Here is a 15,994-nt window from a genome sequence, read left to right as displayed (position 1 = left end):
GGATGTTTTTAATGCATATAATAAGTGAATAAATGTGTACCAAGTAACTGAGTCATTATCACCAGTCTCCATCAGTTTTATGATTTTTTCCTATGTTAATGACTAAGAGCGCATAGTAAAGTATGCCTTAAATTTCAATGACTGGTAGCGCCCAGTAAAAATGTTTTCTTCCCCTTGAAATTTTTACACATTTATTTTCTCACCAAAATGAACCATTTCATTGGGTGGCCCACTGAAAAACAAAAAAAAAAATTTTTAACCCCAAATAAGAAACACCCTAATATATATATATATATATATATATATATATATATATATATATATATATATATAAGAAGTAGTTAAATTTATATTCATATATATATATGAATTATATTCATATATAATATTATATTCATATATATGTATGAACATAATTCATATATATATATGAATATAAATTTAAATAACTAATAAAAATTATAAAAAAGCCCATTAGAAAATACACCTTTTAAAAAACAATTCATAGTGGAATATAGGAATATATAAATATATATAATGGAGCTTATAGAGTAATAGAAGTAAAAAACGGCCTCATAACGGAAAAAAACACAAATTTAAGGCTGGTGAATGAAGGATCAAGGAATTGAATGAAACCAGATCTTGACAAAAAATTTTGTTTAAGCTTTTTTACATATCGCTATACTTTTTTTAGTCATTTAAAAATTGACATTACATCTATTTTATCATTGACAGACTTTGTTTACATGAAAAAAAGTTCTCAAATTTATAAATGTTCATCTTGAAAAACTGATAAAATCTCCTTGTACCAACAAGTAATTTTCTTTACCTTGGTGGAATTTGTTTAGTAACTTGTCAACACGTGATGTAGTTACTTTATCCTGAACAGTTTTATTAAACAAATGCTATAAAAGTTTAAGCTAATACTAAAAGTTTAAACTATAATAATAAGTTGTACATATCTCTCTTATACGTTCATGCTTTAATTACTTCCTTAATTTCGTCTTTAATTCCGTCTTAGATTCCAATTGCGAAAGATGAATACTTACCATTTTCTTTTCTTTTCAGAAATTTTTATTTTTTAATAGTTATAACTTTCGTTAAAAAGGGTAAAAATATGTCTGTATCAAGAAAAGATTATTTAAGCAATTGGAGAAAATTTAACAAATCAGTTTTAGAAGAAGCTCGAAATGATAGTGCGGATGAACGTCAACAAAACTGTGCACAGCCTCAAGAAGAAGCTGTCAGAGATTTTTTTTCATATAAGCAGTCAAAGTTGAAGCCGTTTATCTATGGAAAAAAATGTGGAAGTAGAGTCAAACAATTTCCCTGAGTATTAGTCCGGCAGTTCTAGCGATAGAGAATCTTTTAATTCATCAATCAGTAAAGATAACCTCTCAGGAGAACTGGCATTTTGGTGTCTAAAGTTTAACTTTTCCCAAGCAGCCATGAATTTACTCGATATACTTCGAAGACATGGAATCACACGCTACCCAAAGGTGCAAAAGCACAATTACAAGTATCTCAAGAAGTCCAACGTGTTCAAAAATGTGATGGTACATATTACTATTTTGGATTTGAGTCAGATATTACAAACAAATTTACAGGGTCTGAAAGAGAAATGTCATTTAGGTTCAGAATTGATGGGTGACCCTTATTTAAATCATCCAATACTCAAATGTTGCCAATTCTTTGTGAAATTAGTGGCGGAAAGATTTTTATTGTGGCATTATACATAGGGGAAAATAAACCATCAAGTTTGGGTGTGTTTTTAAAGGATTTTTTTCAGGAATTGAGTGGTTTAAAGTTATCCGGTCAGACAATAAAATCAGTTGTACACATTTTTAAAGTAAGAGCTTTTCTCTCTGATTGAAATGTAATTCTCCTCTTACAGCTGCTGGTATTAGATGTGTTTTCGGATTCTGCCTTGACTATATGCATTTGATATGTCTTGGGGTTAAAAGAATCTTGAATTATTTCCATAAAGGTCCTATGGTTAGGTTATCACAAGCACATATTTTACAGATTTCTGAGAAACTGATTGAATTTAGAAATTACATTGTTCGCTAATGATAAATTTCAACATGGATTGACAGAGAGGCGGAACGAGAAGTTCTAAAGAAACCCACCTTTATAAATGTGTAAGTGTCTTCTAACGATGCTTTCCAAAAAACGATGATTTTTTCAGCCTATTATTGTTTTTTTGATTTTCTCTTCTTAGCGGCTGTCCGAGAGATATATCCTTTAGGAATCGGAGAAGAAAGTCCAGAAATTTATTTAGGGCGTGTTAAAAAACACACCAGTATCACGAAAATCATATTAAAATTATAATCATGTACAATTTTTTGTGGATGTTGTGAATATATTTCTATAGTAAATCATGTCTCTTTTTTTCAGTTACTGCACACACACACACACACACACATACACACACACACACACACACACACACACACACACACACACACACACACACACACACACACACACACCTACACACACACACACACACACCTACACACACACTTTTTAAGCCGTCACACACACACACACACACTTTTTAAGCCGTCTTTAATGCGTCTTAAATAAGACAACTTTAAGACTTTTTAAATAAGACCACTTAAAGTGTTTCATTTAAGACCAGGTTTAAGGTATCTGTATGACCAATTTCAAGACGTCTTAAATTCGTCTTTAAGACGACTTGTTGTTGGATGGAATAAATGAAATAAAACTTGAAAAATTACTGTGAAATTGAGTATTTTTTCGAAAGATAGTTTCCCAAAATTCATAATATCGTTTTAAAAATAAAAAAATTATGTAAACATTTCTAAAATAATGATATTGCTATCTTTTTAAGTAATCACTTCCTGAAATTTAACAAATCTTTAAGTTTAAGAACTTTAACATCTTTCGACTCTATTTTCAGAAACTTGTTTTTTTAAGTTAAGGCAACTTCGTTTGGAAGAAAAATTGCGAAAAGACTTGCAATCTTTCTTGTAATAGATTTATAGTCTTGAAAAAATAAATTGAACGAATCTAACAAAAATTTAATATTATTGACAAGGAAGTTTTAGTTTAAAGTTTACAGGAAAGAAGCCATTTCGAATATTCAAATTAAACCTCATTCAAATCACAACCCAAAAATTTTAAGCGCAATTTTTAAAGGTTACGTTCACAGAGCTTACTCCATATGTAGTGATTCACATTTACGAAATGAGATAACTTTTCTAAATTAAGTTTTCAATGAAAATGGTTTCGACAAAAGCCAACTGGTAGGTTTTGCAAACTAAATTAGTAAAAAATGGTCCATGAAAAACAATAAAATTAAATCCGAGTACGACGCCCTCCATACAGTATTATTGCTGTGGACATAGGCGCCGAGTTCACGGGGGCAACAGGGGCAGTGGCCCCCCTGGAAATTTATACTAATGATATATTATCATAGATTATCATGAGGGCGAGAGTATCTATTCGCCCCCCGTAATAATCCGTGATTATAAATTATTAGTATAAATTTCTGGGGGGGCCACTGCCCCTGTTGCCCCCGTGAACTCGGCGCCTATGCCTGTGGATACCATCACTGTCCCCAAAATTAAGGAAGATATTTAGAAAAGTTGGATATGGAGTAGTTTTTAGATCTAGTTCTAATTTAATATCACTGCTAACGTGTAAAAACAAATCTAAATTACCACGCAATAGCCAACCTGGAACTTATTTAATTGAATGCAACTGCTTAAAAAAATACGTTCGCGAAACGAAGTAACAAATTAGAACTCGAACTCAGCTGCATCAAAAAAGCTTAAGCGAGGAAAATATCATCAGTCTGCAGTAGCCACACATAGTAAGTTTTGCTCGGAAGAAATAAACTGGGAGAAGGCTAAAACTGGAGTGGAGATAAAAAATTTGATCGAAAGGTCAGTGAGGATCTTGAGAAACAGAACTACTATACATTGCCGGTTCTGACGCATTGATACTTTTCCTATACTTAAGGATTCTGACGCATTGATACTTTTCTATACTTAATGAAATCAAGATGTCGTTGTGTGTTTTTTAATAATATGTTGTCATTATTAAAAAAAAAAGGTCTCTTCGCGTTTCTCTAATTCTTTGATCATGTTCTTTTTGTTGTTCTTCTTCAAATGCATTTTTTAAAATGGGTAAGGTATTTAATTTTTTGCGATTATCATTGTGGAATTGTGTAGCAATTCTGTGTAATTCTGGGTCAAAAGTGGGATTAATTATTTGCTGTAGTTCACTGTAACAAAATTCCTCATATTCATCTTGTTCTGTAATATACTCATTGACATTTTTTATAACAAGAAAAAAACTTTTTTCTTTGTGCAATTTTACAATAGCTTTTCATAGAATAGCGCCTAAAAAAGGTATACTATTAAAGGGTGAGTTAGGTCCGAGCAATAATCCGGCTCCAATAGATTGATATCCTTTTCCATTTTTAACAAAGAGTCCTTCACCAATAGTAGGTTTTACCCAAGGTCTTAAAAAGATTCCTGATCCTGCAGCAGTCATTTTCATTCCATTTCCATTCTTTTTGAAGTAAACGATTCCTCTTCCGGCAATTTTATCAACCATAGCAGAGCCAGCAGAAGAACCTACACCTGCTAACAATCCAGTGGCTAGAGCAGGAACTACTCTTGTAGCAAGAGTGCTGCCTAGCATACCTAATAACGGTAAAAGAGCTCCGATGAATCCGCCTTCAATGGTTGAGTTGTATGATAATTGTTTTCTGCTCAGTTTGAGTGTGACTCCTTTACCAGCTTCATACGCTTTTGTGATTTTGTTCAATTGCGCATTAGTGATAGCGAGAATATGTTCGCCTTCTAGATCTGAATGAGATAGTCTTATATTGACATCAGTCTTTTCTTGGATCGCTTTTTTTATTTTGTCAGATTGACTTTGTGAGATGTTTATTTTTACTTTTTGGTAGCTCATTTTTTAAATAAAAGAAAAAAATTATCGCTGAACTGCGCTGCTCGTAAAAAGGTCTTGGAGCACAGAGGTTATTCTTTCTTTAACGTGAAATCGGAGGATAATGTCTTCACCTCTAAAGTCGATCAAGTTACCGTTTTGATCTACAATTCTTGATTCCATTCTTGAAATTCTACCCACCATGATAGGCAAGTATATCAAGTGGAAAGGCTTTTCGCTAATTTTATATCCTGGAGGAGAGTCAGGATGAAAAGAGTAAATGTCAGATGTTCTTTTTCCGTTATCATAAGATGATCCGATAACATCGTTTGTGATTCTGATGATGGCTATATCATCTATTCTTGAAAGTGATTCAGACTCGTAATAGTCAATATAACTTGTAACTTTATCTGGATTTGCTGGATCTTCTTTTTTCTCTACATAGGTATATTCTGCTTTATTAAATCCAAGAACAGTGGCTAAACTGTTATTCACGTTGAAATCCACCCAATATTTTGTTGTAGATCCAGGTTTTCCAAATTTCAGAGTAGATCTTAAAGTGGTTAGGTTTGCACCGATAACAACACCATCCACTCTATATAAGTTTCCAGTTTGTTCTTTCATTTCTTTCTGAAGATAATCATTAATCTCGCTAATTTCATACGCTCCTTCTTCGATGTAAATGGTGTAGCTGTTTGAACCGGCGTTGGGACTGTATCTGAAAACATTATTTGTAGAATTGATGTTGGTGTAACTGTGAACAGTGTCAAAGCCGACAAGAGCCATTTCATACTTTTTATTAGGTTCGAATTCGATGGGGTTGTCAAACTCAGTTTGGATGACGCTGTTTCTTACGGTTGGAGTTTCTTTTTTTGCTTTTGCAAGGAGATAAAATCCGCTCATCTTTTTATATAGATATGGGAAAATAAAAATTGTCGAATCCGCTTCGATATTTTCCACAATCCTTTTTTGAGGATAAATCAATGACTGCAAATCCGTGAGGTTGAGACCAACAATATTTACAAAACTTTCTAAACTCTTCTATTTTCATATCGCTTGAAACATGATCTTGGTAAATGTGGTTAATGTTTTTTGAGTCTTGAGGAAACAAGCAAATGAAATTAGCGTTTTCTCGGATGGTTTGTCTAGGCAGCATAAAATAATTTTGAGCAAGGTAAAAGCAGTCGACGTTAGAATGTCTTCCTCGGATGTAATATTTTTCACACTTGTTTTGTTTGGTCAATTGCAAATCATCAAAGATCATTAAATTGTTTTTGGATGAATCAAGATCTTCTGGTTCTGGCACATCGTCAGCAGTTTCAAAAAATTGACATTCCATATCCTCTGTGTTATTCCATTTTTTTGAAATTTCATCAATAACACATTCAGGACTCACGTTTAATTGTTCAATTTTGCTTTGAATGTTAAACAAATCAAGAATAACCTCTTTCGGTAATTTCTTCTCGAACGAGTTTTTTAATATTTTATATTCCGGCTGAAAAAGAGATTTTCCAAACACTTGCAAATGATTATAGTCTAGCCAGCCAGGTCTTAAAAGTAAATTGAGCAGCAGCGTCGTTTTACCACAACCTGATTTTCCAATAATGATTCCACGTATACTTCTAGGCAAAAGTTTGTTGTTTTTCCTTTTGCTTTTATTTACATTCCATGACAAATCAATCACTTCCATTTTTTATTATGTTGAATATAAAAAAATGTACTGCGTTAAGTGTAGAAGAGAGACTGAAACGAACAACTTGCACCATGCTATAAGCAAAAGCAATAGAAATATGCTTAAAGGAACTTGCGTCATCTGCGGAACGACTAAATGCAAATTTGTTTCTGCGCATGCGCTTAGCGGAGGAGACTTGGTGGAATCGATCAACAATTTTTCAAAAAAAATAAAGCTTCCATGGGCAAAGTTTCCAGGAGAAATGCACGTTCCAGGGATGAACTTTGCGGGACCTGGTACCAATTTAGATAAAAGGCTCACTTCCACAGACATGTATCAAGAGTGGAGCAAACCGGTGGATAGAGTGGACAATGCTGCATATCACCACGATTTAGCTTACAAGTATTTTAACGACAAGCAAAACAGAAATTTAGCAGATCGAATGATGCTTGAAGAAATGGATTCTATACAAAATCCCACTCAGAGAGAAATAAGCGAGCGAAAAATCATCGAACCCATCATCAAAGCCAAAGCTAAATTCGGATTAGGTGTTAAAAAGAATTTCCAAAAATCTAAAAAATAATACAGTGAAAAAAATTTTTGATTTTGAGTTAAATAAAAATCTTGTATATAGAAAAGAAATGAATTTTATTACAATTGAAAGTTTTGATGAGAGCAAATTATCAGTTGGAGAAATTTACGCGGCAACCAAACCAGTAGCCTATCAAAAAGTGTCAGTAAAATATTCTTATCCAACTGGAGATGGTCCTCTTGTATTACGATCACCTATATTATTTTCGTATGGCGTATGCGAGAATAAAGATCCAGCAACACAAAAATTAACTGGATATTCCATGCCTTTCGTTTGCTTTGATGCTAAAAAGGGAAAGACAGAACAAGAAGAAAAGTTCATTAGCACAATGGAAAAGATTACTTTGTTTATTAGAGGTGAAGTAGATAAATTGTCAGCCAAACTTAAAAAAGGAGGAAGAAGAAAGCAAATTAATTCAAACGAATTGAGTATTTTAAAATATAAAGCTGAGCATCCTGAATCAGCGCCAGTCTTTTATGCAAAGATGTTTACTAAAAATGAGAAAGACGAAATACTTATTACTTCTGTATTTTATAGAAAGAAAACAGATTTTGATATACAAAATGGAGTCAAAGGGGAACGTCATAATAGAAATTTGGTCAGATCTTCTGGACATGATTTTCTCAATCAAAGATGTTATGCTATTGGAGGACTTAGAATTGAGGGGGTGTATATTGGTCCTTCGATTGTGTCTATTCAAGTTAAACTGGTCGAAGCCGTCATCGTAAAAAATGCAACTTTTTCTAATAGCATCATGATGTGTGAAGACTTGAATTTAGATGTAAAAGAATTGGAAGATGAAATGTAAATCACTTGTGAATTTTTTTAAAATTTTCTGAATTTTAAAAAATGATCAACGTTGAAGGAATTATACTACCGAACAAACCTCTGACCAACTTTCAATTAATAGATGCTGTGAAAACGCTTAAAATTAAAAACTTTAGAGGTGTTTTTGTCAGGGATGAATTGCCAAAAAAGACAAGAAAAAAAGAATGTGGTATTGTCAACACGGGAGATTCTAGTACAGATGGATTTCATTGGGTGTGTTGGTATAAAGATGGGGATAAAAAATACAGCTTTGACTCTTATGCTCAGCCTCCTCTTGTTGAGCTCATTGACTACTTGAAAAGTCCAGTCTTTTACAACAGCGAGAGAGTACAGTTTGGTAATACCTCTTATTGTGGACACTTGTGTCTTTACGTCTTGAAAAAATTACAGGAAGGGGATAACTTTCAAAGCGTTGTTAACACACTTTGGTGAAAAAAAAGTCGTGTTTATATAAAATGATTGACAAATTTGGAAGAACTGAATTGGGAAGGTATTTTTATGATCCTTCTTCAGCAATAGCTATAACAGGTGATCTCTATGTTAGAACAGATGGAAACAGCACCATCACTGCAGATTTAGATTACAACTCTCATAAAATCATCAATTTGGGTGAACCCACCAACGCACACGATGCTGCTACTAAAAATTACGTCGATACGCATTCGTCAGGAGGAGGAACGGCGATTGGAACTACAGATTTGGATTTAAATTTTCACAAGGCAATCAACTTGAATGAACCGACCAATCTTCACGACGCCGCCACAAAAAATTACGTCGACGTAAGCTCGAGCCTGTGTGTTAAAACCGACGGATCCAGTACAATCACGGGAATCATCGACATGAACTCTCACAAACTGATTAATGTGAGCGATCCTACCAATTTAAAAGACGCAGCTACAAAAAGGTATGTAGACACCAAAGTCTCTTACAACACTATTTCTTACGTAGACATTAACATGACAGCTCATAAACTAACTAATTTAGCTGAACCTACATCAGCCTCAGATTCAGCTACGAAAAATTATGTGGATACGCATGCTTCTGGTGGAACGACTGTGGGAACTACAGATTTGGATTTGAATTCGCACAAATTAATCAATGTGCTCGATCCAACCAACGCACAAGATGGAGCGACAAAAAATTATGTGGACTTGTTGTTGCAGAAGTCGAGTTTGACCAGTGTCGTTCCAAGCTCTAGCTTTACCAGTTTGGGATTAAAGTCTCAGACGGTAGCAGCGTTAACGACTTCTCCTGTGTTTGCGTTTTCTGGAAAATCTGGTGTGCTGAGAAGATTGTGGCTGGCTTTATACAGCACCTCTGGCACGAATATTCCAGGTCAAGTTTTCATTCGAATCTTTACAGATGGAGAAATTAATGTAGGGAATTATGCAGAAACAACAGAAGGAATCGGAGTGGATCAAACAGGTCTCGCCACTGATTTGCTTTTTTCACCATTGGGAGGAGCTTTTTACACCAACTCTTTGCAGGGATGCAACATGTTTAACGCCACTTCCTTGGGAGGATATTTCACGTTGGACATGCCTTTCAGAAACGACATCTCCATTCAACTCGTGAACAGAAATGCCACAGCCATCACGTATTGGATTCAACCGTTCATTTCCACACTTGTTTCTATTCCTGCGACCATCCCTCTTTACAAGCTGTACTGCAGAACGTTTCGATATTTGAATACCACTTATGGCAGCGAATACGTTTTGATGAACACCAACGGAAAAGGAAATGGTGTCTCGTTGAAATACATCAGGATGCACGTCATCGGCTCTTCTGGAAACTGGTGGGAGTCCAGAGTTAGAATGTACGACGGAAATCTGCCTCCAGGTAACGGAACTGTACTCACTCCTTGGACACCGTACAACACCAACAATTACACCTACTTTCCTGGTTATGACGGTGACAGCACATGCTTCTTTTCATCCTCTGGACTGGAAGATTTTTACTTGTCGTCGTGGAACGGATCAAATGTGACTTCATTCAACAACAAATCGACTGGACTTTTGTATCAATCCACTTCATCCATCGGTTCCACCACCACCATTTCTTTTTACAGAAATTTCGGAGAAGCCGATTCCATGCCTACTGTCGCAGCTGGTAGAAGACTCGTCGTCACGCTCAACTCTGGTGATGCTCAAGTCGGTCAATCTGGAAGCTTTTACCTTCTTCTCGGACAAGTCTATTATTACGCTTAAAAATTCAAAGAATTTCCATGGATACAAAGTATCTTAAAAATTTCACAAGTGAAATTCTACAGATGAAAAAAAATTTGAAAATGACTTAAATAAATTTTTCTTGTTATAAAAATGAATTACAGACAGCGTGCGATAATAGAGCGAATGAATGCTATGGATGAAAACGTAACTTGTGAAGATCTGGATAGTCTTGAAAAAGATGTGTTAGAATTACAAAGAATAGGTGAATTAACTGATGATATACTTGAAATGTATGAAGATTTAAATGAGTATAGATATAGTTATTATAGAAATAATCGTTATGAAAGCGAAGATGATGAAAGCAAAGATGATGAAAGCGAAGATGATGAGGAGAAAAGAAATAGATTAAAGATTGAAGCATTGTGTGAAGGTCATCATAATGATAAATATAGAGTGTGTGCTTCTGCTGCTTAAACATTTAGATTTTTAAGATCTTTGGATCCGTGAAAAATTCAGAGAATTTTTTAATTCTTTTTGAAGAATTGAAAATTCAAGTCGGTCAATCTGAAAGCTTTTACCTTCTTTTCAGGCAAGTCTATTATTATGTCTAATGTACAGATGAAAAAAATTGAAAATGACTTAAATAAATTTCTTACTATAATAAAAATGATGAGTATGAGTGATGTAGAAGATCTTATTGATCCTGAAGATATTATTGATCCTGAAGATGGTTTTCCTGAATATTACTATGAATTAACGAGGGACGAGCGACGAAATTTAATAATTAGTCATATCCGAGGAGAAAATTATGAAACGAGAGCAAACAGAATACGCAATGAGAGAGAAAGAAACCAAGAACATGATATTATTGAACGACGACGAAGAATTGAAAGACCTCCGTCTGAAATAATTATAACAGAACCCACTGAACCTGGTGGGAAAATTAAAGTTAAACTTATTATAAGGAGACCATCTGTAGTTGAAATTACATTAGAAGAAAAATTAACTCTTAAAAAACAAAAACGATATGAAATAATTGAAAGAGGACCAACAGTAATATTTAATGGACGTAGACAATAGTCATTTTATTCCGTACATGTACGGAATAAAATGATGTATTAAAAAAATTATTTTTTTGTAATAATAAAAATGGAGAATAATGTGCATAAAAAATTTTTTCATTATAATCGAAAGGTGTGTAATAAATCATATCTTTTTTTCGACAAGTATTTGAAGCATCCTCCCATAAAAGTAGGAACGAGATATGAAATATTTGCTCAAAAAGACATCACACTAATTCATCTGAGTCATCAGAAAATAACTTTTATGTTTGGAATAAAACTTAAAAGCGGATTAGCTTTAGTGAACTTGAGGGAAAGTCTAAAATCAAAACTGGATTATTTTGGCCACAGCATGATGATATCAGAGTCGGTGGATAATGTGATCATGGAAATTCACAATAAAAGCAAGTCAGATGTTATTATTAAAAAAGGGGAAAGTTTATGCTTTGTCAATTTCATTAATGAGTAAAAAAAAAATATTTTTTTTTCGCTTAATATAAAAATGGAATACAATTACGATGCTAAATCTAAAATTTATCCAGTTCTTCCAACAGCTCCTGCAGATGAAGGACACAATTACCGTCTTCAGAAAATAAGCGAAATCCAAAAAGAGATGGACAACGAGAGGAAAAAGAGAGTGCATATGAGCAAAAAGTACCATCGCGCTTTCAGAATCATTTCTTTTGTAGACACTACGTTGCAAGCAGGTGGTGTTGCACTTGGAGTTGTTGGAATTGGAACTTTGAGCACCATCGCTGCTGCCCCTGTTGCGATTGCATGTGAAGGTGTGGCTATTGGAATGGGGTTTTTGTCCATTGTAGGAGGACAAGTCAACAAAAAACTAGCATTAAAAGCGGAGAAGCATGAAAAGATCAAAGTGTTGGCAGAGTCGAAATTGAACACCATCAACAGTCACATTTCAAAGGCTTTAGTAGACAACGTTGTGAGCGATTCAGAGTATGAATTGATTTTAGACGAGCTTCAAAAGTTTAAGAGCTTGATGAAAGAAATAAGAACTAAAACAAAAATTAACATTGACGAGATAACCAAAGAGTCGTTGATCCAAAAAGGAAGAGAAGACGCGATAAAAGCGTTCAATAATATGTTTAAAAAAAATTAAAGATTTTTCAACGGATTCGCAAGCGAATCTAAGAAATTGTAGATTTCCACGGATTCAAAGAATCTAAGAAAAACTAATTTAAAAACACAGATAAGTCTGCGTTTAAGTTTTTTTTCTTGTGTTTTAAAAAATGTCCTTTTTTAAAATACTAGATCCAAACAAGAGAGATGAAATTGTGAAAGAATTTGTTGAAAGAAGAAAAAGAATCTATCAAGATAGTTTGAATGAAAATATTTATGATGCTAATCTTCAGACTGACTTGAGCAAGCTTTACAAGCCTCTGATTGAAAGCAATGAAAAGATGCAAAACGAACTAAAGAGCATCGCATACAAAGAGGTTGAAAACACTCCACTGGCTTTAACCTATCCTGAAAGCGAGACGCCATCAATAAAAAGAATGAATTTAGGAGGTATTGCAAGTTTCTACTTGATGAGATATGCATCGAAAAAAGAATTAGGCGATAGAGTGTTTGGAATTCACGCAAAAGATGGAAAAATGTATATTGGTAAAGAAGAAGTAACCATTGATGAAGACGATATCATTATTGGTGAAGAAAAGTATAATGGAACAAGAGGACTTTGGGAGTTAATTTCAAGGTTTAGACCTGATAATACCAAGTACACTGATGATGACCTTGAAAATTATGGAAGTATACTTATTAAAACTCGAGCAATAGAGTCTGATACAAATCCAAAAAAGCCAAAAGCCTCCAGAAGCGAAAAATACCGACAAATTATAAAACCGCTTTGGGATAAATTTAAAAGCGAATCTAAAGTCAAAAAAGGTAATGGTGTGATTATACTTCCGAGCGATCCTAACGCATTAGTTCATAATTTTACATTGAGCGTAGCTGCATGGCATGCTGGAAATAAAGAGTCGAGAAATGTGGCTGTTTCCATTTGCGATGAGCTGTTGAGACAGAATAGGATTAATAAAGACGAGTACAAGGCTATGATCGCGTATATCGATATGAAATAAAAAAAATCTATGGAAATAAAAATGATCGTTTATAGAAATAGATATGTTAAGAAGCATATTGTGGGTGGAAGTGGGATAATTGACACGCTTAAGAATTTCTTGAGAAGAGCAGCAGCTTCAAGCGCTTCAAGAGCAGCATCTACTTTGGCTAATAAAATTGCAAAAACCGAACTGGGAAGAGAAGCAATCATGGCTACTAAATCTGCAGGAAAAGAGCTAGCTTCAACAGCCATTTCCACTGCTAGAGATGTGGCTATTGATAAAGGTAAAAAGACCATTGAGAAATTGTATGCCAAGACTGGAACTCCAAAGCCACATGAAGCTGCAAAAAATGGTCTCAGCCTTAAAAGCAAAGAAATTATTTCAAGCATTGTTAACAGAGCAGCACCAGTTATAGATGAATATTCCATGTTTGGATCAGGATTGTCGAAGAACAAAGCGATTAGAATACAAGACCTGGTAAAACTTTCAAAAGAAAAGTTCCATGATCTAAAGGATCTAAAAAAGGGAAATGGGCTTTTTATTGCATGAGTATTTCACTTGTGAAATCTAAAATTTTTTTTCTTTGATGTATAAAAATGGCAAATTCCGATGTTTTAAATTTTACAGAAGAGATTATTGTTGATGAAGAAATTGAGAGATTTGAATTTCATGAATACGAACCAGTGAATAAGAATCTAAACGTGGATGGAGAAATAAGAATCAATATTGAGCAGCAAGATTTGTTCACGCTTCCATCTGAGGCGTACCTTTTGGTTGAAGGAAGACTTTTAAAAGCAGATGGAACTTCCTACGCTGATACAGATGTCGTTACTTTGGTTAACAACGGTATCATGCACATGTTCAGTCAGATTTCTTATCAGTTGTCGAATCAAGAGGTGGAAACCATTTACGATCCTGGACACGCTACCACCATGATTGGATACCTCAAATATCCAGTAGAGTTTCAAATTTCAGAGGGTATGAACCAGCTGTGGCAAAGAGACGTAACAGCTTTAGCAGATCTTGTCAACAACAATGGATATAAACAAAGACAAAATTACATCATTGCACAGCCTGAAGAAAAAGGAACGTTTTCGTTCTGCATTCCTTTAAAGCACATTTTTGGATTTTGCGACGATTACGATAAAGTGCTCTATGGATTTAAGCATACACTTGCTCTTGTGAGAAAGAGCGATAGTGATGCTATTTTTAGAACAGCTGCAACAGCTGCAGGAAAAGTGGATTTGACTAAATTGTCTTTGTTTATGCCTCATGTCACACCCTCTGTCGTAACTAGTAACAATCTTTACAAAATCATTGAGTCAAAAGTAGATGTTCCATTTTCGTTCAGATCTAGACAATGCGATACCATCGCTGTTCCTGTATCAAACAACTTTAGTTGAAAGGTTAAGCGCAAGATCTGCTAGTGAAAGACCTAGGTATGTCATTGTTGGATTCCAAACAAATAAATCTGGAAGTCAAGAATTAAATCCTTCAGTCTTTGATCACTGCGATTTGAAAAACATATATGTCACCTTAAACAGTGAAAGGTATCCCGCTGTTGATTACAATTTAGACTTTAATAACAACAAATACTCAAGAGCTTATAGAGACGCATCTAAGTTTGACAATAGACTTTATGGGGTAAACGAAATTATATCTCAGCCTAATTTGACTGCCTTAAATTATAGATTCATTTGTCCTCTTTTTGTTTTTGATGTAAGCAAGCAGGCTGAGAGGTTAAAAACTTCAGTGATAGATGTGCAAATAAAAGCTACATTTAACGCAAACGTTCCTGCAAACACTCAAGCCTTTGCTGTCCTCATTTCTGATAAATTGCTTAGGCTTAAATCAGATGGAAGCAGAATGAATATTGTTTATTAGGTGCAGAGCATCCACATGAATTCTTCGAATTTATTGATGTCCTTCAAAATAATATTTTTTTTAATAAAAAATGAGATATACGAAAAAGGATTTGAAAAAATTACTGAAAGAAAACGGAATTTCTAAAACGTCAAACAATAAAATGTCTCTCATGATGCTTGCGGTTGAAAACAACTTGATTGATAAAAACGAATGGATTAAAGACGTGAAGGAAGAGCGACCAGTAGGTAGACCGAGAAAGGATTAAATCTGTTAAAAGAAGAATAAAATGATACAGTTTTTTCCGTTTTTTCTAGAATGCAGTATAAAAGAGACTGACGCAAATAAAAAAAGGCATCTTGAGCTTCTTGCTTTTGGAAAAACAGGTGTGTTTCGCGAATCTGTTTACATCACTGAAAACGGAGATTTTAATATTCCAAAAGAGTACAGTGAGGAAGAGAGAGACAAGCTTTACCGACTTGTAAGGAGTGGTGAGACAGAATATTCACGAATGGAAAAGAAAATCAAAGAGCATCTCAGTACTTGGAAAAATTTGGCTAAAGAAGAAAAGCTAAGAATGATTGACAAGTATGTGCTTGGTTTGGATTGCGATTTCGAGGAGAAGAAAAAGATTTCTGGAAATCTAAAAAGCGCAATTTTAAATCATTCACTCGGTTCTAAAGACATGGTGTATGAAAACTTTAAAATACTTTGTATCCATGAAAATTCTTTAGATGTTAGAAATGAAAAAAAATCGAATTTGATTTAAATAAAATCTTAGCATAATAAAAGATGTCTTACAC

The 15,994-nt window shown here is 34.2% G+C and overlaps 2 protein-coding genes and 1 pseudogene across 2 annotated transcripts; 2 read left to right on the top strand and 1 right to left on the bottom strand.

Moving 5' to 3' along the window:
- Positions 1–1,117: 1,117 nt before the first annotated feature.
- On the top strand, positions 1,118–2,070 carry LOC149892289 (uncharacterized; annotated as a pseudogene).
- Positions 2,071–5,833: 3,763 nt separating this feature from the next.
- LOC149892288 (uncharacterized) lies at positions 5,834–6,616 on the bottom strand. The gene has a single exon (XM_090077419.1). The coding sequence runs from the start codon at positions 6,614–6,616 to the stop codon at positions 5,834–5,836; it is 783 nt and encodes a 260-aa protein (XP_089933545.1).
- Positions 6,617–13,873: 7,257 nt separating this feature from the next.
- LOC149892287 (uncharacterized) lies at positions 13,874–15,212 on the top strand. Its single transcript, XM_090078101.1, has 3 exons — positions 13,874–13,877; positions 13,977–14,624; positions 14,680–15,212. The coding sequence occupies exons 1-3, from the start codon at positions 13,874–13,876 to the stop codon at positions 15,210–15,212; spliced, it is 1,185 nt and encodes a 394-aa protein (XP_089934227.1).
- Positions 15,213–15,994: the final 782 nt, after the last annotated feature.

The sequence above is a fragment of the Hydra viridissima genome, unplaced genomic scaffold (assembly GCF_058129835.1).
Source record: "Hydra viridissima isolate aposymbiotic clone 2 unplaced genomic scaffold, HvirCarnegie_v1 scaffold_2, whole genome shotgun sequence".
NCBI classification, from domain to species: Eukaryota; Metazoa; Cnidaria; class Hydrozoa; order Anthoathecata; family Hydridae; genus Hydra; species Hydra viridissima.
The sequence above is the reverse complement of the archived record's forward strand: the minus strand, read 5'-3'. Positions and strand labels throughout refer to the sequence as shown.